Source organism: Antedon mediterranea, chromosome 2, assembly GCF_964355755.1.
Source record: "Antedon mediterranea chromosome 2, ecAntMedi1.1, whole genome shotgun sequence".
Classification (NCBI taxonomy): Eukaryota; Metazoa; Echinodermata; class Crinoidea; order Comatulida; family Antedonidae; genus Antedon; species Antedon mediterranea.
The window spans coordinates 3,423,670-3,450,692 of record NC_092671.1 but is presented as its reverse complement, the minus strand read 5'-3'; the positions used below and the strand labels follow the sequence as shown (position 1 = coordinate 3,450,692).

General features: G+C 32.3%; 2 protein-coding genes across 2 annotated transcripts in view; one reads left to right on the top strand and one right to left on the bottom strand.

Annotated features, from left to right (window-relative positions):
• Positions 1–13,330, bottom strand: part of LOC140040093 (uncharacterized) — a 40,324-nt gene extending 26,994 nt beyond the window's left edge. The window contains exons 1-3 of the mRNA XM_072085769.1: positions 12,866–13,330; positions 12,655–12,748; positions 7,449–7,546 (exon numbers count right to left, since the gene is read on the bottom strand). Coding sequence (XP_071941870.1) covers positions 7,449–7,546; positions 12,655–12,748; positions 12,866–12,957 — 284 coding nt within the window. The 5' untranslated portion in view covers positions 12,958–13,330. The remainder of the gene's footprint in view (positions 1–7,448; positions 7,547–12,654; positions 12,749–12,865) is intronic.
• Positions 13,331–13,935: 605 nt separating this feature from the next.
• On the top strand, positions 13,936–25,840 carry LOC140040092 (gastric triacylglycerol lipase-like). Its single transcript, XM_072085767.1, has 8 exons — positions 13,936–14,229; positions 17,495–17,811; positions 18,494–18,644; positions 19,174–19,266; positions 19,638–19,793; positions 21,016–21,087; positions 21,676–21,744; positions 22,119–25,840. The coding sequence occupies exons 1-8, from the start codon at positions 14,083–14,085 to the stop codon at positions 22,350–22,352; spliced, it is 1,239 nt and encodes a 412-aa protein (XP_071941868.1). The 5' UTR covers positions 13,936–14,082; the 3' UTR covers positions 22,353–25,840.
• Positions 25,841–27,023: the final 1,183 nt, after the last annotated feature.

The window sequence follows — 27,023 nt, the reverse complement described above, 5'->3', positions numbered from 1 at the left end:
TTGAGCTGGGATTTGGCATGAATATACTACATACATGTCCTCAAAGCTATAGAGCCGGATTTTTTACTTTCTAACCGGATGCAGCCATATCACGTCTCGAAGATGGTACCGTATAGCCGTATTTGGTAGCGAGATTATTGATGTGTATGTGACGTTACATCCGGTCTTATGACGTCATTACAGCTTCTTTTGCTGCTGTACCCCGAGTATCGCACATTCCTGCTTGTTTATTCTTTCTTTCTATTTTATTATCTTTGTTTAAAATTAATCTGAATCTGTTATTTTTTTTTTCAATTTTAAAAATCAAAATAGCCAATAATACTGTATACTTTACTATATATTTTTAAAACTATTTACCTAATAATTATAATAATTATTATTGAAATATACATTTTATTTTAAAATGGCACAGAAAGAACAAAAAACATCTGCAAAATCACAATTACCAAAGATTAATGAAGCATGTAAATTGTAGTTTACGATCAGGATTGTGTAACAATTTCTATTTATAAATATTATTATAGGTAAATTTTAAAAAGGGTTCTAAAAATTAGCATTTCTAAATTTTAAATATCAATTAGACCAAAACAAAATATTTTATTTTTTCAGAAATGACAACAATTTCATTTTTTTTTTTTCCGAGAACAAACTTAATATAACAATACTTTACAGTAATTGGAATAATTTGTAACTGCCATGATCCACTATTACAATTTAACCTTTTGATACAATTCGTACTGTTGACATTTAATTTTGTAGTTTTTCATACCAATGGGTGTGTTTATGTGAATAGGCCTATGCCCAATTATATAAAACAGATTCAAAACATTAAACAAAAATATACCAAAATAAATGATTGTTTCTTCTTTTTGTCACTTGTTTGTACGAGTCATGATATTCTAACAACAGGTTGAAGATTACATAACATTGCAAACAAAGACAGCATTGTTGTCAACCAGATGGACAAATTAAAGACACAAAATTACCATTATTCTAGGAATTACTGACATGTTCAATGTATGTCTTGCTATAGAAGAAACACTCTTTAGATGGAAAATTGTTTTACTTATTATTGCTAAAATAAAATACTGTATATTGCCAGGCCAGTTAATGCAATCAATCTTTTAACCATTAATGTTTGTACAGTCAACTCTCCCAATACCGGACTCTCCCAAAACCGGAATTCACGAAAAACCGGACTTTTTTGGAGGGCCCAATTTGTCCCTATTCTAAATGTACTGTAATTTATTATGAACACCGGAATACCCAATTCCGGAATCCGGACAAATTATGAAGTACAAAACACGAAAATTAGCGTCTGAAAACCGGACTGACGGTTAAAAAACTCCAAATATTTACGAAAACAACGTAACATCGTCGTCGCTGACTCGGATTCACTACATTCACAATGTACAAAAGCTTTTAACCATACCCTCACCATGCATGAAGTGCGCGACGTTTCGCGGTACGATCAAATAATGTTGCCATGGAGCACTACACTGTGATTGACAGGTCAGTTCATTGTTAACCCACGAGGCGGCAATTGCTTTGTTGCGTATCGAACTGCGGTGGGCTTTTTCACATCGAAGCGCTATGTCTCTATTGTTTTTAGCAGGGAGTTGTTAACAACTCCCTGTTTTTTAGCATATGAATTGTTTTTTAATAAAGTTAAATTTACATTCCTGTGTCTTTGTTTTGTTTAAATTATTGTTAAATTCACAATTGCAATAGGACTTTAAATGTTTCACTAAAAAAAACGGGACTAAAAATGTGCATCATTATAAATTTGGAAATCATTATGGCAAAACGTAAACGGAATGAACTTGACTTAACTAGTGTTAATAAACTTTGAAATGTTACCAATTAATTATTGTGTCATTATTGCTTGGCTCGTTTACCTAATCAATTTTCATCATTGCTATCAAATTACGTCAAAATAAAGGAGCTTAAAAAACATGTGGTCTAGGTGTGGGCGTTTTTATTTGATTATGACACCTCTGCACATGCGCATCAATCAAAGCCCTTCACCCATGCTGCTGCTGCTAGCTAGCTCACGAAAAACAATAAACAGACCGAAATTATGTTCACCGTACGTACGTACGTAGGCCTTTTTGCCGTTAAGAACACATTGAGAAACAATAATTTACTATTGTAACATGTTTTATTGGTACAGTAAATAATGTAACTTTTAAAAAAGGTAAATTGAATTACTGTAGCTTAATATTAATAAAGTAGGCCTAGGCCTATCAGTATTTATTTAATTAAAACTAGATTGACACAATCATAGCCTAGCCTAGGCCTTGCCTACGCTAGGAGACCGTACCGGGCAGCATTCGGTGACAACGTGATGACTTTAAAAATATGTTTTCAGGAAACCGGACTTTCGAAAAACCGGAAAATATATGCCCGCCCAAGGGTGTCCGGTATTGGGATACTGTATTCCTACTTAATAATAATATATAACCTTTGACCTCAAGGAAATTATGTAATGAAAAACAATCATAAATCATTTATACCGGATGAAGGAAAGACTAAATTATAATATCTAAATACAATATTATAAGAGTGGATATAACTAGGTATCCCAATGAAAGCGTACAGAGGGGTTTCACTTTTGAAATATTAAAAAAAATTCGAATAAGTAGTATGACTTTGATGGTAAATAAATCGTGTTCACTCTTAATTAATACTTTAAAAATTTATATTGTTTGAAAGTACTACTATGTATAAGTGTGTTTACAATTAAAATTAATGAAGTAGTTGCCGAGAAAATGCAATTTTAAAACGGTTCTAAAATCCCGTCGAGCCGATTTCCGCGCGTTGAAAACCTCATTGGAAAATACCCATCAGTTTTCAAAACACGATCGCATGATTACCATTGAAGCTAGCGGATTAATTTTTGTTGTATGTTATCAGGCTTTAAATGAGCTTTAATTTGATGTGAAAATCGTCTTCTATAAATAGGTTTTTAGTAAAGAAAGACCAATTTTGGTGACAAAAAACCAATTTTGAATCACCGTTTATGGAAAAATTTGATGGACTTTGGTATTAAATTATAGCTAAATCTACATTGAAATCGATAAAACATAGATTACAAACGTATTGTGCATGGTAATTGTGCGAACTACATTTTAAAATGGTGCATGAGGCGTAAATCCCGTTCAGAATTTCGAAGATTGAACCATTATAATCCGGTGAATATTGTAGTGAGTAAAATATTGTACTGTAAAGTACGCGCTAGTTTGTTGTGACGTTTTCCGTTTAATACATCAATGCACCCTATCAGCGAATGGTAGGTTCCATATTTTGAACACGTTGTTTAGTTTTCCTCGCTCGACTTCGGCCAGCTCAACGCGAGATGTGTGACAGCAGCGATGTCGGAGATTGACATGTCCTATTCCGTCGTAGAATATCTGGTTTTACACATTAATTTAACAACTTAAAATTGATGTAATGTGTGGAAGATTTATTATTCAAGTATACAATGCAAATGCGTTAGGTTAAAATGTACCGAAGAAATTTATTAAGCTAATTTACCAACGTTACATTTGACTCTGTATATGGCGGTCGAAAGTCATTAACTGCGACCGAAATACTTTTACGGGAGCGACTGCTGATCGCAAGTAAGCCGTGACTTGGCCTAAACTTTAGCTCCGTATTTCAAGTTAATAACATACTTATGGTTAGAAATACGAAAAGAAAACAATTTTTATATTGTTATATATACTATTCAGGTAAACAATTAATTGTTTTAATTAACATTGATTATTTTAAATGAGTTTATTTTGACCCATTGTGTGTCAATAGCATATCTTAGCCCGGCTTAGATTTGGTGTCATAATCATACGGGCCTAAAATCTTGTTTTACGTATTCAAAAGTTATATATAATAGTATTTATGATTGAAATTATAAATATAAAGTATATTAAAATAATCGAATAATCATACTTAACAAAAATTAGTGTAAAAGAAAGGAAACAGTACACACAGTTTTTAACATACTTTTTCATATTTTTTTTTTTATAATTTTAAATTTCACCATTAAAAAATTATTTTTTTTTCATATACACATCTAAAATATATGTATTAATGAAATTTACACTACATTCTAACAAGTACAAAAAAAATTAAATGAATTAGTACAGTAGTTCAAAAGTTACAGATCATTGAAAAATTGCAGTATTTTCATTTTTTAGGGAATTCCAGCAAAAATGGACACTAAATGCTTTCCTACCACTTTGCGGACCAATAATTTAAAAAATAGGTTTCGTTGAGGCACCAAAAAAAAAAAAAGTTGTATAACTCTGTGATATCTATAGGTTTAACAAAATTCAAAACTTTTAACTAATTATTGTAAAAGTTATAACCTTTTAAAAATGCTTCCAATTTTAACTGCAAAAAACACAATTTTTAGGCAAAAATTCGTATATTTGTTACCACTTTAAATAACCATAACTTTAGAACGGGTAATCGGATTTCAATCATTTAAATTGTAAAATGCTAATTACATTAAGTTCTTTATGGTTAACTGAAAGAAAAAGTAAAAAAAATTAATCTGAATTTTTTCATTGGGATACCTAACAGAACTAAAATTTATATTGAATTTACAATAAGATTTAATGTATTGAAATAAAATAAATTTAATTATTAGATAATTAATGTATTCTATGGATGTAGCCTAGACAATTTCTTGTTACACACGTCTGGGGTAGCACCATGCCTAAATCACTGTATGATTAAAAAAATCATTTTTTTTAAATGATCAAAACAATTGTTCAAATTGTTTTTAATCATACAGCATTCATACAGTTATCAATTTAATAAGAAACATTTTACAGTTTTCTGAAATCCCCTGAACGCTATGTTACTTTTGTTTTTTTACGCTTGGCTGGTCATGTTTGCGTGTGACGGCTTCCATGGCGTACCAGGCGAAAATCGTGTCCTAGAATCACCGCCGCGCAGCGGGTTAATGTTTTTAAATTGGGTATGCTCAAGAGGTGCGAAAGTGCAGAACTGCCGGCCTAGGCCTACAAAATTATGTACAACAACGCAACGGTATATCGTATGCTAAAAATATTGAGGAAAATTCCTAGCAAACGAACACTCGTATCGTTGTTAAACGTAGGATAATATACTGTAGGCCAAAGCACAGAGTACACGTCTTTCCATCCCTTCTCAAGGCTGCGCCGAAGCGTTTCTGTCAGGGCGAGAAATTTATCCCGATTATTATTTATTTACACAACAACACAGAAGCCGGCGGCCGGCCCCGCTTAGATCCACGTGTGTGTTTAGCTAAATCCCCGTTAGACTCTACCATTTCCCGCATGTTGTTTTGTTACACTGACGCACGAGGGAAGTTTATTAAGGGTAAAATATGAAACTACATTAAATTGGAAGATTCTAAAATGCATAACGCATACATTTTTCATTTCGATAAGATTAAGACGTAATTCATCGAAGATACTATAATGTTTCTTTTTAATCTGAAAAGTACACCCCTATCAAAAAATAGACAATCCCGGTAATTAGCCGACCGTCGGCTACGTAGTCAATCGTTTGTGCAGCGCACAACACGTGATAGTTTGGGTAGACTTCATCATCCATGTGTCGTGTAACGTCTGTCTCTCTGTGCACGTGCAGTCTACCTCTGCTACAGTATCTCCATCTTTTTGAAATAACAAAGAGACGCCTGGTACAACGAAACAAGTTGACGAAAAATGGAGCTTGAAGTAAACAACGTGATAACGAACAAAATAAATGCTTGGAGATCGACAAATGGACCTTTTAGTTGGACTTTATGCTTTCGCCAAAATGATTATTGAATTATCTATTTTATCAAATGTCATCGCCAAAATGGCTAAAGTAGCCGTTTTATTTTTCACCAATCTAGAAACGTTTTCGCCTATGGCGACTTGGCGATCGGCCAGTGCGAGCCTAGCACGTATAACTATTGTACAAACTTTTAAAATGAAGGCGACTATAGATTGGTGTTGGACAATAAATAAATTTACACAATTCCACAATTTTAAACAGTTGGTTGATTTAATGTTATTTATATAAGTAAATCTATAGTTAATAAATTACATTACATTAATAGTAATTAATACCATAAAATGCATAAACAAACACAGAACTCTCAACTGTACCTACTGTACCAGTTATTGAAACTAATAATATTATAAAGATAAAGAAAACGTATTTCTTACAAAACCTAGAAATTCTCAAAGCAAAAAGGTACTTAAAATAGGTTCTTAATTCACGAGAAAGTAAACAACACTGAATTTGTAAAAAAAAATCTAAAAAATCCCCTAAGTAAAAATATATCTTTATGTACACAAAAAAAAATGCGACCAACAGCAAACAGATGTTCATATACAGTATATCAATTTATATTCAGTTTGTAATCTTTGAATTCTAATTATGAATAATATCTTATTGTTCAACATATTATTATAAATAGAATTTTAAATAAGTGATGAAAATACCAGAAAGGTCTGGAGGGGAAAATTTAATCAACGTTGACAATATGTATTCCAGCTGTAGAAATGCCTCAATGTACAATGGCTAAAAAGGTCTGAAGCAGAGGTCACGACAAGAGGTCATAGTATTCTCTCTAGGCTATATTTATGTGTGTGCATTTTAAATGCAAGCAATACAGAGTGTACATAAAATACAGGCTAGTATTGTAAGCTATTTATGATAGCTCACGTTTCTAGTCCAAGGTATTTGAATAACTGTTTTTACTACATAAAAGGTTTTATTAAAAATGTGACAATGATGTGTACTTGTAACATAACACCAGAAACAGTTTTTAATAAACAAAATCATGAAAAAAATACTTAACTACTGCTGTACTGGGGGAGGGAGAACATAACGGAACAACTACATGTATTTTTTTCCCTAATGATAGTTGGGATTTTACAGGATTTCAAAAGTGAATAACAAACATCTCACATAAAAACCCATTAAAAGAAAGAAGATACTGTATTCAATTCAAGAATTAAAATTGAGCAAATTATTCATTTTAGTTCATTTTCAAGTGTATAAATTTACACATCTTTGCGTTTGTGTGTACGTGAGCCAGAAATACATAAAATATTTACACACAGAATATAGCCTACTGTATTGAAACGATGCACTATTGGTAAAAAATAGCTAGGTAAAAATAGTTAGGTGAAAACATACTTTTGTATGAAGTTGAAAAATGGAAAAGAGACAGAAATCAATTCTTAAATAAATAATTGGCAGATTCAGAATTTGACTTTTGGGCCCTAAAAATGTAACATGGGCCTACATGGAATAAATTGATTGGGCAATTAATAAAATAAAACATGAGGCAAAAGAATCTATAACATATTTTTTACAGTGTAAATGTTGAAATGTTATACTCTTTAAATTTAGTATTTGTCTATTTATTTATGATGGATCAATAAACAATTTTTCCTTACCGTGTGTAAATTTTCCTCAGAGCATAGCCACCTTGTCCACAAAAAGCAGGCAAGCCAAAAAATTCTAATAAACTTTCCCAAAGTTCTTGATCAGAAACCTGAAATGAAAAGAAATGAAAATTCAATGTTCAAACAAAATGGATAAACAAAAATATGATTTAAAAATATAAATTAAAACAAATGTTACCCTCACTCATTACTATGTACCATACAGTAGTATGCAGACTACTCAACTGCGCTGGATAATGGCTTTCATATTTGGCCGTTTAAATTTGTAGTATAAATAATGTACTAAAAATGATTTAATTACTGTAGCTCTCTATTCATAATAAATTACCTGATGATACTGTAAGTAATTTGATTGTAATTTATTGTACCTGTATGTGCTCTACTGTATTTTTAGAGATTCATTATTTTAATGATAACAAAAAATATATTTATAAAATAATGTAATGGCAAGGCATTGACTTGATTTTTGTAAACAATCATTTTGTAAACAGTTATAGTGTTGCCCAGACCAAGAATGTGTTCACAGTTCTACTGTTATCAGAGATTTCGTGCCGAATCATCCATCCATAAAATAAAAGTCAACAATTTGATAATGTCTATCATGATTGGTCCTCTCACTAATTGCAAGTTAATGCCTAACACATTCTCAGTCTCATGTACTGTAGTGAAGACATCCATCCTGTGTAGAGTGAATTACTCTAATGGACAGCTACAGTAGCTTTAAATAGAATGTTACCATAACACTACTAGCAGCATTCTCACTTATGTTAAGGAAGGTCAAAGGTCTCCTGGAAACAAGCATATTAGTCATATTGCAGATACTAATAATTATTGATCATTAGTTGAAATGAGCTATTTGAACTTGAGTGGATATTTGCATATATGCAGATAACATAATTTACAATGCAACTAGTAGATAATTATTTTAATATTGTAATTAATTTGTAAATAATTTGTTTTATTTTCTTTCTGTAAAATACAATATCCTTCCTTTGGAACACGCCTATTAAGGAGACACATTGTGAAACGAGGGGCAATATACAGTACAACACCACGGTCCATCTCTATTCAGGGGATATTCCATTTAATGTTATGAAATGAATGAGAGGCAATGTAAATTGTAATCAACACAACACTACATACAGTATAACAGCTGATCTCTATTAAGGAGACACTTTAGGGTTCTACAGTGTAGTAATATTTTGTCTTACAGTAAAAATATTAAAATTGGTATGGAATGCCACATGACATTAAAAGGATAATGTATCCTATGAGGGCACATTCAGACTTAATTATTGAACTGGGTTTATTGATTTCATGGGCACAGCTTTGGTGGATAGGCAGGTATCAACTTTACCTGGGTAAATAACAAAGCCTAAACAGACCCATAGCTGTACTGTATAACAATTAACATACATTAATAAAAACCAGAAATTTGGTCAAAACGTCCTAATTGTCAGTCAGAAAATTGATTCCATAATAGTATAAAGAAGAAAAAACATAATAGGCTTCCTTGGATATAAATTTGGTTTCTGGCTATTTCTAATATCACACACAAAAAAAATCCCATTTGCATTTAATTTGATTTAAATGTCAAGAAGATGTCATTGACACTGACAGTTAGTCATAAATGTAAAACATATTAAAATGATCTTCACCTTGAAATCCAGTACTTAAATTATTCTATGTTTTTTTTTTCTGTCAAGACAATGGTAACATTAGGAAGCTTTCTCAGGTGCACGTAAAATGTCAACATTAACGCTATTTCCCAACATGCAACGTGCAAGCTCCGCCCTTCCACCCCCTTTGTAAACAAATCGATCTGCGCATGCGCAAGCATTACGAAAAACTTTAGTTATGTGCTTCAAGAACTGAAAAAATAGCGTTAAATGAAAAATGTTAACCGAAGGGTACAGTAATTTTAAAATTATGTTTTTAATGAAACCAAAAAATAAAATGTCCATCGCAATATGCTATTTACTGTATCATCCAATATGCATGATTAAACATGCCTACAGTAGCTAGGCCTAGTCTCTAGGCCCAAGGTATTCCATGATTTTAGTACAGTAAGAGTAAGAGTGGCGTATTTTGTGTGCGCAACACATGCATTGCATTCTATACTTTCCATCGAAGCTAAATCAAAACAAACAATTACGTTATTGCAACTGTTGCTGAACTACTGTACGCTGTTACTATAAAAATGAGTAGAATGTTGACGTCATTCATTAAAGTTAACATGTCCCTACTAACAGCACTTGTATACAACTTGTACAGTATTTGATTTAATTTTAAAGAATTCTCCACAATTTCTTTTTTCACTGTTGCTGTTTTTTACATAGTACAGTGCATACCAGCCACACCCATATCTGGGTAAAAATGTAATGTATCATTTAACACGCCAATGTAGTAGTTATATGACATCATCATGTTCATACTGTATATGTTATGGGCACATCACATTTTTTGTCACATAAAGTTTGATAGTGTAGACAGAGCTAACTTAACTGTACTGTACAGTTTTCCAGGATGGGCTAACTGTACTGTACAGTTTTCCAGGATGGGCTAACTGTATTGTACAGTTTTCCAGGATGGGCTAACTGTACAGTATGCTCCAGGATGGGCTAACTGTACAGTATGCTCCAGGATGGGCTAACTGTACAGTATGCTCCAGGATGGGCTAACTGTACAGTATGCTCCAGGATGGGCTAACTGTACAGTATGCTCCAGGATAGGCTAACTGTACAGTATACTTCAGGATCATAGATGGACTAACTGTACACAGTATGCTCCAGGATAATACAGTACAGCTGAAATGTATTCAACAGTGTTCCATTGTGAATATGATTTTTGTAAGAGGCTACAGTATAAATACTGTAGAAAAGTTGTGTGAACAACAAATGGCAATGGGTCATTGGAAACTTAGCACTTTCACTTTCTCTAGAAATACTAAGTGTAATGTTCTAAAAAACAATGTAAACAGATATGATATTTGGCATTTATTATTGCAACCCATTGCCAACTACTAAACACACTGTACAAAATAGCAGATTTTTTAGGCAATATTATAATACTGCACAAAACACTGACTTGTTTGACACAGTGAATTGAAAGTTTGCCAAAGACAAAGCCAAAGGGAAGCTTGCTGGTATCATGATGGTCATTGGCCACAACTGAAGGTTGGGGAAATCCCCTAATCATAGCCTCATTTGCATAAACCATGTTGCATGCACATGACACAAACAAGAACATACGGTCATGTAATGTAATTCTCACAACAATTATTTTAATAATAAATTTAATATTAGTTTGTTGTATAGTATTAGTACTGTAGTAACTACAGTTGCAAAACATCTAGTATTTCACATCAAGACATTTCAGGATCTTTTCAATGTATTGATTAATTCAATTATATTAATACTACAGTATATGTTATTGTAACTGTTTTCTAAATAGTCAGACTCTGAAATCATTATAAAGAAATATCTGTTCATGAATTGTATTTTCTTCCATGGTTTGTTATTGAAATATACCTGCAGTTGTAAGCAAGTGGCATAGAGGAAGTGATCTCAAAATTTTCAGAATGTACTTTATACAGGTACTTAGGTAGGGGTATATAAATATATTTGCCTGGTCATTTAATTACAACAGTTAGTTAACTGTAACTATATTACTGTACTGTAGCTGTTTGAAACTGCTTGATATTACCTACTCAAACTGATAGAAAAAAGATCCCACAAAACTGACTAGTGGAATAACCTTTTGTAAATTGTCTAACTGTATAATAGTATGTTTGTGTCGGACTTGCAAGGTTTACAATTTCAAGTGGACCTTTTGTACTGTAAACAGTGGCATTCTGCCGCCTGTGCCTCCTGTGTTATAGTATGGTATACTATAACACAGGAGGCACAGGCGGCAGCCCCTGGTTAGCACTACTAAAGGCCCTCCAATGCTAGGTACTTACAAAAACTAAAATACTTCCATGGACATTTGTAGTTTACAGTTAGTGTAGCTAAACCTTTTAAGGCTTAGATACTAGAGAGGTTTCGCAATCTTACGAATACGATAACGAAAACGGATACGTCACGCACACATATTCGTTTTCGTAAGCCATAAAAAAATCTGTTTCGCATGGTAACGAAATATTGAGGCGCGTCCAAAATATTACTGCGGTAAATTTGAGCGAAGCGAAGGTACGTGTTGCTTGGTGCTTGGCTGCCTAGGCCTAGCGTAACATCAAAGCGAGTGAGGACTTTAAAAACTGCTATTTATCTAAATTGACCTGGCATTTTAGTAAATTACTTTAGTAAATTACTTTCAATAAATCTATAATTATATTATAATCATGAATCATTCCTAATTAATAGATCAAAAACTATACTCGTTTTGTAGTTACGAATACAGTATGACTGGTGATATTCGTCAACACGAATACGCTTTACGAATGTGAAATGGGGATCAGCTCAAAAGTTTCACAAATGTATGACGTATCCGTTTTCGTTATCGTATTCGTAAGGTTGCGAAACCTCCCTACTAAATGTACTGTAAAGCTTACAGAATGAAACGTCTTGCATTAGTAAATGAAAATTGAATCAAACTAATTATACAGTAGTTGGCACTACTACACATTCATCATCAGTTTTTGCTATAACACTGTAAAATGCTATATTTTCTTTCATTATGTCAGGAATAAATGTATGTATTAACCTCAATTAATGACCAACATTTACAGTTATAAATCAAAATGGGATCTTTAGGGTCATCACCTGTAAAAAAAGGTGTGTAATTAATGTGCGTAAACAATTCCATCTACATCAACACTTTGCATGTAAACTGACAATTTAACATTAATAAAAAATGGAACTACTGTACATTATAAATCGGAATTTTACTCTGCGCTAACATTTGTGATAATAATTATAAAATATAATGTACAGATGGTAAAAAAATTAAAACAAAGGCAGGCAGATGTTTGTCTGGAGAGTATACATACACCCAATTTTGGATCGAACAATCTATATAGCCCTCTCCGCTGCAGCCCAAAATATAACATGAATGAGATACAAAAACAATGTGCATGCATAAATGATAAAGTGTAATGTACTGTGTTTTGTTTACAACCTGACCACAACCCAGACAATGATTAAGATTAAGAACTTGTTCATGATATTATAAATAACCTTCCAATGAAACAACAAACCTTTGTAAATCCTCCCAAAGATACGACTTTGTTATACAGCAAATACAGGTCCAATTCTTTACCCCCAATGCATGGAAGACGATTCAACGGTGTCCTGGTGGAACAAAAGAAAACAATGAGGAAACCCATGAAGCAAAACAACAATGATAGGGAGCGAAATTCAAGTGAAGATTTGGGACAAGGTTGAGATGAACGAAAAGATAAGACTTACCCCTTCGATATGTGGAACTGCCGCAAGTCGTTCATGAACGTACGCTTCTCATGTTCGTAAGTGAACGGATCCTTATCCAAGTATTGGGCCATTACTTCTTGATTATACTTCTTCTTCTGTGTAGGTCATTGATAAATTAATACGTACGTATACAACGGCGCATTAGTTCAAATTTCTACCAACTCTGTGCATGATGCACCCATTTCATTGACAAAAGCCACTGATTGTGCTCCGGATTGTGTCCACGATAAAACCTGATCAAAACACGTCCAGAATATGTGTATTATTTTGAATATTCCAATGAGCACATTCATACAAATTATCTAACGACTGTAAATATGATATATCTTCTTCCCTAGGATGAAAGTTCCGTTGAAATCGGTCAAAGCAAACGTTCACTACGGCCCACACAAAGTTCAGCGATGAGGGAAATCGCCACAAAAATCGGCAACAAAAAAGGCATAATGAACATGCCCGAAAATTACATTAGCTGCTATAGGGGGTATCACAATTGCTGTTCTTTGTCGGAAGACGAAATCAAGATGGCTGCGGCCACGCGACGAATCTATAATATATTTAAATTTATGCTTAATTTCCAATTTTAGCCGATTTCATTGCAGTAACAACACATTATAACAAAATAATAATATAGTTTTAAGGAAAATAGCATTTAGGAAGACTTTACATTTTATTTTTTAGCAAATAAACAGACATAATTAATATTTTATGAATATTAGGTTGGGGTCAGATGATTGGTCTACGAAGACGCGCCTCCGTAACGTACTATTTTGTTATGAGGGGTGATTGGTGTTAGGTGGATCAATTTGTAGAAAAATATTTCACGATTTACACTGTTTATTTATAAGCAATTATAAAAATTGTGTTATTATAATAAAAAACATATTTTCATTCATTGATATTTATGAGTGGACTAAGTTTTATATAAAATATATTTTATTTTTCAAATACTTCTAAATAATGGAAATTTCGATTCGATATCTCGTGATACAAACCCACATGACGAGGTCAAACCTACTACACACAACGATCATGCCACCACAACACTTTGTTTACTTTATGATTTAGGCCTACAGTCGATGTGGCCATAATACCTTTCTATTTCTGTAGGCCTGTGTTTTGATGTCGTGAAAGATACTATCAATTAATAAAATAGTTTTTTTTAATTGTGAAGACATTAGAATAATTAGTCAAATGTTATGATGACTGGTTTTCAAGGATTTTATAATGTTTTATTAGTAACAGTTTTCTTATTGAATTTTTCTCATGGCCGAAGTTCCCTGGATCGGACCATCTTGGCCGCAGCAGCACCCACACCACCAGACCCCGAAGTTAACATGGATGCAGTAAGTATTTTATTTAGGCCTTGGACTAGTGTGCCTTTTAATTGTTAGATAAATGTAGTCATCCTAGAATGAATCGACGATCTCTTATAAATTCTAGTATTATTGCCTCAACAGTGTACTATAATAGCCAAGCCTATTATAAATAATGCCCTGTCTGTCATGTGAGTGTAACTCACCAATTAATGAATTATGTATATGTATGTATGGAGTATAATTTCAACACAAATATCTTTTTTTCTAAAGGTCTATTCTAAATTATTAAATAATAATAGCACTCCTAGGGCTATAGTTTTTGAGAATTTGTTAGTCTGTCTCCTAAAGCTTGGTTTATTGGTTCTCATAGGTCTACAAGTCCACGTAACGTAAGTGCAACGTAAACGTCGTAAATAATTTGACAATTGACATTAAGCAATGCGAGCCTTGATTGATCATCAAGCTTACTCGTGCCGTTCATGCTAGAGCACATTGTAATTCACCCTTTTAAAATTTGCCGTTTAAAATTTCCATTGAAACATTTTAGCCAAAAGAATAAAAAGGCTTTATCTTGTCGGAACGGAATTGTTTTTGCGAAAAATGTTTTTTTTTTTCTGAAATGTCGTGTTTTGTAATTCTAAGCCATATTCATTATTATGCTGCTTCAATTGGACAGGTAAATTAATTAACCAACAATGCCATGTCAATGATTTTCATTATGTTTAAACTAGAAAATTTTAATAACATCCCCGTCTACTGACTAAAAAATAGTGTTCCAGTCCACGAAAAAGACAAAAATCAATTTCGGCTTCATTCAATATCAAGATTTTTTATTTATAGTTAAACAACTGTTTGTTTATTTTTATTTTGTAACACCTTTTACCCCAGTCATAGAACATTCCAATAATTGGACAGGAGGATTATCTTTTTCTGTAGACTGTAGGAAGGGATCATCCTGTAGATTATCTTTTCCTATTATTCAATGGATAATCCAATCAATGTATTGTATGTTATTTTTAAACTTGATTCTAAATTTAGATGTTAACAGTTTTTAAATTTAGCTAATTTATTTAAAGGTAATTGATTATTAATTAAAGTACCATCCACTTTAACAAACTACATGGTCATCACATGAGTTGATATACAGTGACTGTGCAATTTGGTAATAGTCACTCATAGACTTTAAATTTATTCTCAGGGCTCAAAATTTACTATACTGTAAAACAATTTGCTTGTTGATTTTTTTTTACAAACTAGCTAATTTTTGTAAAAATAGTTTCATTTTAATCTAGCAAAGATCTGCCAATTTCTGTAACCTCAGCTGTTTGTAGAACTAATTAATTTATAAAAAAATTGATTACTAGTTGTTGTGCTCATTTTGCTAGTTACCGTATATTTCGGTGTATAAGTCGCACCTGTGTATAAGACGCACCCCCTAACTGAGAGTAAAATATCGGTATTTTTTATATCGTCGATGTATAAGACGCACCTTATATTTCCATCAAAACAATTTTTTTTAAAATTGTAATCAATATTATTGTAATAATATATTTTGTTATATCTACAACGGCGTCCTTTATTTAGGTGTTTTCTTACCTAGGCTCGGCCTCGCCCAGCCTCAACAAGTTCTTTCTAACTTGTTATTCAAGAGTTTCGCACCCGCAACATCGAGTGCATGACCGTGTGTGTAACACGTACGTACGTGTGGGCTAGCCTTGCTCGATCATTTCGAGAGGGCGCACGTTTTCACGGACAATCGTATTCGATTAGTATCTATGTTTCCGAGAAGTGTGTACGCTAGGTCCATGCTATAATTACCTGGAGAATATACTAGTCGAATACCGTACACCATGTGGCCGCCAAGAAGGGCTTGCGCTGGCGGTACGGTGATCGTGCGTATAACTATAAATAAATACTGTACTAGCCTAGGCTATTCCAATCGTAAACGTTTACAAATGAAATTTTATCGGAGCGCCTACAACAGCTCCATAATGAACAAATCTTTTCATCATATTTAGTATAACATCATCTAAAATGCCTTGAAAACTAGGCAGAAGCAGGTTGCCGTTGTGTTAGTATACTGTAGCTAGTTTAGCCTACTCAGGCCTAGCAAACGAGGTGACGATATGTACAATCTGTGTGGTGAGGCATTTATGTTTGGTGTATAAGACGCACCCTTAATTTAGAGGTCAAATTTGCGTGTCAAAAGTGCGACTTATACACCGAAATATACGGTACTGTACATTTTATAATACTACTGTCCGTACTCTACTATATTTTTTTTTCTATATAAAAAACGAAATTTCTAGTCTGCAATTCCTATTTGTATGGTTTAAACCAGTTCAGAATAGTACAGTACCTGTTAGTCATATGCTAATACTGTATAGTATGTCAAGAATTCTAATTGAATTAGTTTACCTATTTAAAAACATTGAAGTAGGAGATTTAAATCGGGAAGTAACTGAAACCTTGACAAAGTTTATTAGTGGGTTTATTCTTTTAGTTTTAGTTGTTGCACTTTCAAATTTGACGTAAATTGTTTTTGTGACTTTTTGTTAATGAATTATTACAGTAGTACTCCAGTATTTAAACATGAATCTAGTGACAGACAGAATGAATAATTTTCACAAGAGTAATTTGTAAAGCAAGTATATAGTAATTAGTACAGTATGTCATGTTAATTCATTGTGTACATGCTGGGGACATGAGGATTCTTTGCTCCCCACCTCATCACAGATGTGATGGTTTCTAGTAGGTCAAGACAATGACCAACGACAAATCGATTGACCCGACCTAGTTAGGATGTTGCCCTCTACAGTATTATCAGCCAGTTGGTGGGCTGACCCAAAAGTATGGAGTACGGGGTTTATGATACAGTTTTACATAGCAATGGAAGAAATTGGAAACTTACGAAAAGAGGTTGGAAGGTTAAGAAATTAGACTGTGAAGTCTAACAAGTACCAGTACCATGTTAGGATGCCATGTTGCCTCTTCTTTTGGATAAGATGTTAAGCCATTGGTACTGAGTGTCTTGTGTACCCAAAAGCAGAGTGTTCTATGGTCTGCCAGAGTATGGATAATATTCCTTCTTGTCTTTGGCAGTTATGGATAAAAGAAGAAAGGCTGTCTGTTCTAAGAATCTGCCTGTGTAACTGATGATAGATGCTTCCTTCTTATCTTGGCAGTTATGGATGGCCTATTAGCACTAGATATGATATATGGATAGATATATGGACCGTATAATACATTTATATTAGTATGCAATAATTTATTATTAATTCTATATTTTCAGATTGAATTGATCACCAGTAAAGGCTATCCTGCTGAATCTCACTACGTACACACACCTGATGGTTTTATTCTGGGAATGCAGAGAATTCCCTACGGAAGACACGACAAGCCTTCAAATAAAACACGGCCAGTTGTGTTTTTGCAGCACGGTCTTCTAGCCTCTTCCACCAACTTCCTTACAAACCTACGAAATGAGAGCCTAGGATATATCCTAGCAGATGCCGGGTTTGACGTGTGGTTAGGCAATGTACGTGGTAATACGTACTCAAAGAACCATACTTATTTAAAACCGGATCAAAAGGAATTTTGGGCTTGGAGGTACAGTACAAAATAGCACTTATTTGATCAGGTGCTTTGGTTTTAATTTCAGAATTCTATGTTTTACAGTTTTACATGTCAATTGTCATTGTCACCAGGATTTCAAAAAAATCCTAATGGACGAAAATAGACGGAAGACAGCAGCGTTCAATTCTTCATAGACATTGCTCTTTTATTTGTACTGTAGCTTTAAAATAATTATTCAAACATTCATGGGTTTTCTTTTATGTATTATTAAATGTGGATTTTCCAGAATAAGTTAAATTAACATTAATGGTTTCCTTGTAAATCTGAAGATATGCCTATGAGAGTGAAATTTAGAGAAGCAGCTGCCGCAAAAGTCATGTGTTTTATACTAAACAGTGTTTCGGTCTGACATAGTTTTCAATGAATTGTCTGACTTACCATGTACACTGTTTAGCGGTCTTTTGATTAGTCATGTTGATACTCCACTAAAAATAAAGCAAATGTCATGCTTCACTGATTTTAATAAATAACATCCCTTGACAAGAGTACAAAGACAACTGTCCAATCACAAACAAGGAAACGCAAATTCTAAAGCTAGTGGGAACATCTCCACAGTGATGTTGTGAAGGGAATTTCCCTTTTGTGTGTGCTATGTCGTTATGTCATCTGCATCTGACTGCCTTTATTTATCTTAGTATCGTTTTCACTTTTATAGTTTTGATGAAATGGCCGAGTTTGATCTTCCAGCGATGGTGAATTACGTCTTAAATGTAACCAAACAGCCTAAACTGTCTTATGTAGGTCATTCACAGGGTACCATTATGGGCTTCGTAGAATTCTCTTATAACCAAAAACTTGCTGAAAAGGTAATGTTTTGTATATTGATATTAATGTTTTTTTTTTAAACAAAATCAGATACATTAGATTCTCTCCATTAGGGACAGTCCACTTTCCTTTGAAATGAACAAGGGTAAATGAATACAACTTCTTAATCAGGAGACACCTCTATTACGAGGACACTTGATGGGTCTTGAAGGTGTCCCCTTGGTAGGAGTTCCACTGTAGTACAGCATTATGTTTTTTCCTTAAGCTCTGTCAAACTAGTTTGACAAAAAAAGTGTGATATGCCTAAATATAGTAGTGGTATGCCTAAATATAATAGTGGTATGCCTAAATATAGTTGTGGTATGCCTAAATATAGTAGTGGTATGCCTAAATATAGTAGTGGTATGCCTAAATATAGTAGTGGTATGCCTAAATATAGTAGTGGTATGCCATCATCATGTCACCATGGGTACTTTACATTTTTTGTGTCACATAACGTTTGATAGGGTAAACAGAGCTTTAGAAGCTTGTCTTTGTTTTTTAATTGTTTGGTTTTTATTTATATTACAGATAAACGTTTTTATTGCACTAGCACCAGTAGCGAATGTTACACACATGGAAAGTCCTATCCGCTATCTTGCTGCCTTCCTACCAGAAATACAGGTAAACAAAAAGTGATGTCATTCTTGCAGAAAATAAAGAAACAAAAATATATCTATATTGTTTTAAACCTTTTTTTTTTCATTCAATATTTTACACAGACGTGCTTCACAACGTGAAATCACCTTAGCTTCAAGGCGCCTCAGATAACAAATACAAATATTCTTCAAGAAACAAAAAAATCAATCAAATCTTCCAGAATTAACAAGAAATCGTTGTACATAATAAAACAATAAAACATTTTCACAAGTCGAAAGAACATCAGATCCAAAATCAAAATTTCACTTAAAAATTTAAAATGATAAGAAAAATCATTGGCTAAGATACTCCAATAATTGGCATCAGAAGCTTTAATTAATTCTTCTTTCTTTCAGTTTCTTTTCGACATACTTGGAGTCAAAGAATTTCTACCAAACACAGAGTTCATAGACATGCTTGCCGAAGATCTTTGTAATCAACCTGATACGTTCTTATTTTGTAAAAATATAATTTTTATCTTATGCGGCTATGATGATAAAAACTTAAACAAGGTAAGCAGGATTTTTTAATTGCCGTACTCTTGGAACGTTTAGTTTTTTAATCTTTTTTTTTTTAATGGTTTTATAATTACTGTATACTGTACAATATGGATCTGTTGTTGTCTTTTATCCCTGGTTGCTGTTTATCTTGCTCCCTGTGCTTTTATTACCTCCGCCAAGGAGGTTATGTTTTCACCCCTGTATGTTTGTGTGTGTGTCTGTGAACAGCCTGGAGGCCACAGTTTTTATCCGATTCTAACCAAATTTGGACACAATGATCTATGCCCAAAAAGCCCGGACGAGTTCGAATTTGAGGGGAAAGGTCATAGGTCAAGGTCACAACTAACAAAAAACTATTTTACTGCCTAGAGACCACAGTTTTGATCAGATTCTCACCAAACTTAGCCACAATGATCAATGACACATCATATAATTGTGATTAAATTTTGAAGGGTCAGGGTCAAAGATCAAGGTCCACAAAAAAAAAAGAGAAATAAAAAAATAATTTAAAAAAAAAGCCCTCAGTGGGACTTAAACCAGCGATCTCAACTGTGAGAGGCTGGATACATAACCATTACACCACACTGTCATCCACAACTTTGTAGTGTGCAGTTAACATATTTACACTTAGAACTAATAAAAAAAAATGTAAAAAAAAAATATTCAGGGGGCATTTGATGTAGGGGAATTTTACAGTAGGCGGAGGTTTGTACTCTCGGAGTACCCTCTAGTTGTTTATAAATTATATCGAGTTTAAAAGGCCTCCAATGTGTGCAATTTACAGCCCATTTAAATTTGGTAATCTTCTACACACACATACCCTTTTCAAATCTGCATAAATTGTTACAACTTGTAACCAGGTTTGATCTCCCAACTTATTACACTTTTTCACACACAAAACCATTGTGAAATCTCCGGTGAAAGCATAGTTGCACACTATTTGATTAATATGATTGGTTAATACCACTTGAGGCAATACATGCTCACTCTGTAACAACTTGTCCTCTGTGAAATCTCAAGAGATTTTCAGCAAAGTTGTATTCACACTATGAAAAACCTGGTTACAACTTGTTACAAGTTGTTACATATTGCAGATGTGAAAAAAATGGTATTAGATAGAGACATACCACCTAGAACTGCACCCTAGGCCTGAGCTATGAATTATTCCTAATTATGTGAAATACGTGATATTTTAAACTTATTTTGTTATTTTTTTTAATAATTCTTTTTATAGTCTCGTCTTCCTGTATATTTTACACATTGTCCCGCTGGTACCAGTGTCCAGGATGTAGTCCATTGGGCTCAGGTATATATATTTTTTTCTGTGCAGCAAAGTAAGAAATCAAAATCATTCGAACTTTAGCTAATTTTGTTTTGATTATTAATGATGTAATTATAATTTGACTGGTGGTAGTCTTAATAGAATCATATAATGGTTGGTATTGAATTAATTAATTTTTATCTAACTAGTATTACTCCTGACATTGTTATTAATATTATTTAAATAACAATTAATTCTAAGTATTGTGTTTATGAGTGTCCATGCAACAATCCCTATATATCCCTATATATGGATGCATTGACTACAATGTATGATTAACAATTTATTCAAATATATTGGTCTTGAATTGAACCTTGGGATTAGAAAGAATATATGATACAATAACCACCAAGCTACATATCCACTATTTATTATGATGTACATATAACAACTTTAAAAAGTAATTTACTGTACAATAATAAAAATATAAAATCCAAGCAGAAGACTTGTTTAATGTTTCAAGGTAGCTTAATAAATAAAAATGTAAATCCAGTTTGACAAGAAGGCATAAGATATACCCTAAAATGTTATCCTTTCTTTCTCGCTGAATAAATATTTCTGATTTTTTTTTAGATGGTCCATGATGGAAACTTCCAGAAGTATGATTATGGAAAAGATGAAAATCTTAAGAAATATAAACAGGTATTTTGAAATACATAGTGCAGTACTTCCCTTAATAGGGAGCATCCCTATTAAGGGGAGACACAGTTATGTTTTAACACTACTGCTAACCCCTACTCAGTGTGCAAAATGGTTGACTCAACCCCAAAACATCACAAAATCACATCAATGAAAAAATGATACTACATTACAGTGTTATTTATAAAGATATATGGTGAAAAGTTTTTTTGAGAAGGAAGAGAGCGAGAATTCGTTTCACAAGCAAGTGCTCCCTCAATAGGAGTGTCCCATGGATGAGTGTAAAAATATATATTATTAATTATTTTATTAATTATTTTTTTTGCCTTGACCAATTTCATAACATGGATGTTTATTGCTTACGTTGTCTTTTGTAGCCTAAACCACCTTCATACTCTGTGCGTAACATGAATGTTCCGATAGCCCTTTACACCGGTGGTCAAGATTGGCTTGCAGACCCAGTAGATGTTGCCGATCTCATCCCAAAGCTACAAAACATCGTGCAACATCTCAATCTGCCAGACTATGATCATATGGACTTCATATGGGGCCTGGACGCGGCAAACCGAGTCTACCCTGATGTTATCAAAACTCTCAAGAAATTTATATAAAAACAAAAATGGTTTGTCTTAGAATAGACAAGTGTTTTTACCGTGTAAATGGTATCTAACTGAAATTCATTTTATTTTATTATTGTGTATAAACATTCTATATGTGCCAAATCTTCTTTGTTTTAGAATCATTAGAAATTTTATGAAAACTATAGTTAAAGAAAAATTTAAATGTTATCCTTATCTTTGTAGATATAAATCTTGTTTCTGTTTCTTGTATTTGTGTTGGTACTGATGTAGTACCTTATGAATATTCATAGACATTCTGATGCATAGTTACCATACTGTAATACTATGCATTAGAATTATCTCTACTTTAGTATAATTAATGTAGTTCTTCCATACCGTGTAAGTGAACCAAACTTAATGAGTAAACCATACATAATTATGGAGCATGCAGTTCTTTTTCTACTAAGCTTTACTCTGTATTTGGATCTGAAGATAGTTTGCACTGAAAACTGAAAAATTTGATAAACGTATACAAACTTTGAAACAAGATTTTGAAAAAAATAATATACTTTTATGAATCTCTCATAACTGCAATTATATGTACATTTGTTGTACATTTTGATTAATTTCACACTAGGGTGTTATATGTGAACAGACTATAAAGTGGAGGTGATCCAAACAGTAAATTGAAGCATGTGCGGACGCACTGTAAAGTGAAGCAGTAACTTTAAACCATGTTCATTACACAGAATATTATTTTTCATTTTATTTTTTCTCAAAAACATTTTTAACTAATCAAAACAACTCAAATATAAAGTTATGTATCAAAAAAATGTGATTTCAATGCAATTATACAAAAAAAAACAGCTTATTTTTCTAATTTTGCCAAATCTAATTGTTGATATTTGTATTATTTTTTTTAATTCAGGTAATATAATATGAAAATTTGGATATTTTTTCTATTTTGTGCTAAGATAAAATTGTTAAAATATTTGCAATTTTACTTTTGTCAAAACACTTTATTTTTATTTATTTGTTAAATGTATTTGTTGAAGTAATATGTTCCATAATGTTATTTTGTATCGTAATGTATTGTAAAATTATTGTTTTCAATTATGAATTACGTTTTTATTCATTCGTCATTTGATGTTCTGAATGCTGATAAAATCATATGCATTTATGTTTAATTTTGGTTTAATTTTTTTTCTTTTCTTTATTTTGATGGTGACCAAAATTAGATACAATTTAAAAATATCAGATATTTGATTTCATTGATTGTGGCTGTTTCAATTTTATCACAGGCACCTTTAAAAATTGTTTTTCGGAGTTTGCAGTTTTGAAGTAAATTTGAGATTTATTCCTCTTGTTGTGTTCCAATTGAGTAAATTTTACAATAAAAACAAATTGTAAATAAACATTTTTTAACAATTTGTTTTAAATAAATGTAAATAGTTTTTTGAAGTGAATTGTTATTACCTTTGTAAAGGTATGATCACCATCAATGCTATGTTGTAAAGAGAAAGCAGGTTTTATAATGGTAATATTATTGTTTGTTTATGACTAAATAACGGGTATTTTAACAGCTTTTTTATTAGTATGTGCTATACTGAAAACAGTCTAGATTAGGGGTTGGCTACTAAATAGTGTGTAAGATAATATATTGCCACTTGACCATTTCATGGGAAAGTGTACAGCATACAGTGATGTCCCAAACGAGGGGTCTACTATATAATTATTATTACAGTAACTACAATAGGGTATTGTACATTTAGGGATTACTTGTAAACAAAAACAGTTTATATTTTCTTTTTGTTATAAATACAACTGAAATATCAAATTATCATACTGTTATGATAGTATATTATATAATTTCATATAAATAGTTTAACAAATTATTTTTGAAATTATTTTATTTATTTATTTTTATATTGTTCATTACCTTCTCTTTGTCTAATTCTATCGCAGCTTAATTCTTCGCAATATAATTATGTTAAATACTATTACAGCAGGGCAATATAATATTGTAATAGTTGAATATACTTGTTGCGTTTATTGCTTTAATTATTGTATAGGCGTAATGGTGCTTAACACCATTGTTCAGTATTATTTCTTAAGCAGCTTGACTTTTCTTAATCTTTGTAGTAATTATGCTACAAGATGGAGGGTGTCTAGAAAACTCAGGTCCAAGTTCGAGCAGTAGATTTATAAACCTACAATTGAGATCCAAAGTTTCTAGATTTAGAATACTTAGATATCTGAGATACAAGTTCTAGAAAACTCAGATATATCTGAAATTTGAATTTTTTGATCTAAAGCGCTTGGATATAATGCGAGATACAAGTTTCTAGATAAAACTATATCGACGATTCAAGTTTTTAGATCTAAAAAATACATATACAAGTTTCTAGATAGATAAAACTTGGATATTTTATAATTGAGATCTGAGTTTGGAAGACTCGGATATATCTGGGATCCAAATTTTTAGATCTAGAAAAGATATACTGTTTCTGAGATTCAAATTTTAAAAACTGATGAATATCTGATAACAGAGTTTATCAGAAATCAGAAATTTCTAAATTCAGATATATCTCATACCCAGTTTTCTAGACACCCTACAAGATTTTAATAGTACAGTAGTGTGGGGTCCTAGTACCTACTAGCAGTATTCACCTTTTCATTTTACTCTTTAAAATAATTCTTAATAAATGATTATTATATATAATGTGTCATCTATGATGAATGGTCTTTTATATTGAAATTATGACTTTATGTGAAAAATGTCCATTAAAGGCATTACTACACCAAATATAGAATGAAAGTATGACCATATATGGTAATTCTAAACCAAATGTATAATTATATAATGTTGGTATATATATCTTATATGGTATAGTCATAGCCATATATGGATCTGTATGATATATTCTACAGTTGAAATATGACCATATTTGGTCAAATCATTACCATATATAGTAATATCGTGCCCATAGTATAGACCAGTATATATTATAACAGCATTCTGTTTATGAAACAACTTTGCTTGTATGTTGGGCTTTCTCTTCTGGTCTTTCATTTTGATAGTAAAGTTGATAGCATTTGGCAATAAATTAAGATTAGTGTGATATTTGTGCTAAATGCATTATAATGAACATGTACTATGCATATTATAGGGATTTTAGTGCGTGTGAATAATATTAAACAAAATGCTGTATAATCAAAATTTTGTCTTTGCATATTGTTATTAATATTTTTGATTGTATTAAAAAATTGCCAAGAATTGAATAGTGCAATCTTCCCTTCTGTGAAACAGAACAAGTGTGAATGCAGCTTAAGTTGGTTATCTCCCACAAAAGGTAGCGATAACTGGTTCATGAAGCCAAGTTAGTGGGTAGATAATACCCATATATCATTTTGTTTGAGTGAGTGGAGCTGTAGCTTGGTGATTAACATACATTCCTTCCAATCCCAAGGTCCCAGGTTCAATCCTAACCTAGTGCCAGGGTTGTAACTCATGACTCAACTCCACTCCCTAAGCCTCAAATGAGACTTAGTTTATATATATATATATATATATATCAAACTAGTGGAAAAAAAAAAGTGTGCCCATATATAGAAATGATGATGTCATATCACTACCATATTTTGGTATATCACTACCATATTTGGGCATATCACACTTTTTTTGTCAAATAGTGTAGACAGAGCTTTACTCAGTGTTGGATGCGTATGAAATAAAACATAGAAATATTGAATCCTACTGATGGAATAGCAACATGATTAGACTACAGTTTAACACTAAATAATATTATTTATGAAACTATATTTTGAATGGACTGACCAAAACACACTGTTTATTTGTCTTTTGATTAGTCATTTAATATAAATGAAGCAAATGTTATGCTTCACTGCTTTTAATAAATAACATTCTTACAACTGTCCAATCACAAACACGGAAATGCAAATTCTAAAGCCAGTGGGAAACCTCTCAACAGTGATGTTGTGAAAGGGAATTTCCCTTTTGTGGTGTATTATGTCATCTCCATCAGACGCAATAATTTCTATTTGATGACACTTCTACGTTGGAAACGTAGGAAATATGTTCGCAGATCAATTTGTTTACAAAGTTGGTGGAGCTTGCGCGTTGCATGTTGAGAAATAGCGTTAAAGTTAACGATACGTGCTCGATGTAAAAGATGATTTTTAGTTAGATATGCGCATGTGTAATAATTGCAGAGCTTGTAACTTAATAATTTCACGTATCGCCTCCGGGAGCATCTTGAGTTGTATTGATCTTGTATTGTAATGTTTTCTTTTCTCTGGAGATCTCTTTAAATAAATGATGAATAATATAAGAAAAAAAAACAAAGCAAAACAAAAAACAATTCCAAATCATTTCTGTATACTAAATTGGATACCGATGTATATCGGATTAATTTGCAATATCATCCAAATTACTTGTTGTTGTTTAGGAATTCATTTGGTGTGTTTAGTGTTGTTATGGTAACGGCAGATTTGGTATCTATAATTGTTATTCGATGCTCTATCGGTTATGTGCGACCAATTAATTACAGAGCCTGTAAATCTGTAAAATAATATTAAATTACAGGAATAAACTCTATAGATCGTATAATGTTAATAATACCTAATACTAACTTGATTTCATTTTAGTCTTTTTCAATTCAGAGAATCTAAATTTAAACTAACATTGACAAAGAAGATGAG

Bases quoted from the DNA above. Each gene is read 5' to 3' on its own strand.
- LOC140040092 (XM_072085767.1), top strand. From the start codon at position 14,083: ATGATGACTGGTTTTCAAGGATTTTATAATGTTTTATTAGTAACAGTT. The intron at 14,230-17,494 runs GTAAGTATTTTA...CTATATTTTCAG, and splicing joins CCGAAGTTAACATGGATGCA to ATTGAATTGATCACCAGTAA. The intron at 19,794-21,015 runs GTAAGCAGGATT...TTCTTTTTATAG, and splicing joins ATGATAAAAACTTAAACAAG to TCTCGTCTTCCTGTATATTT.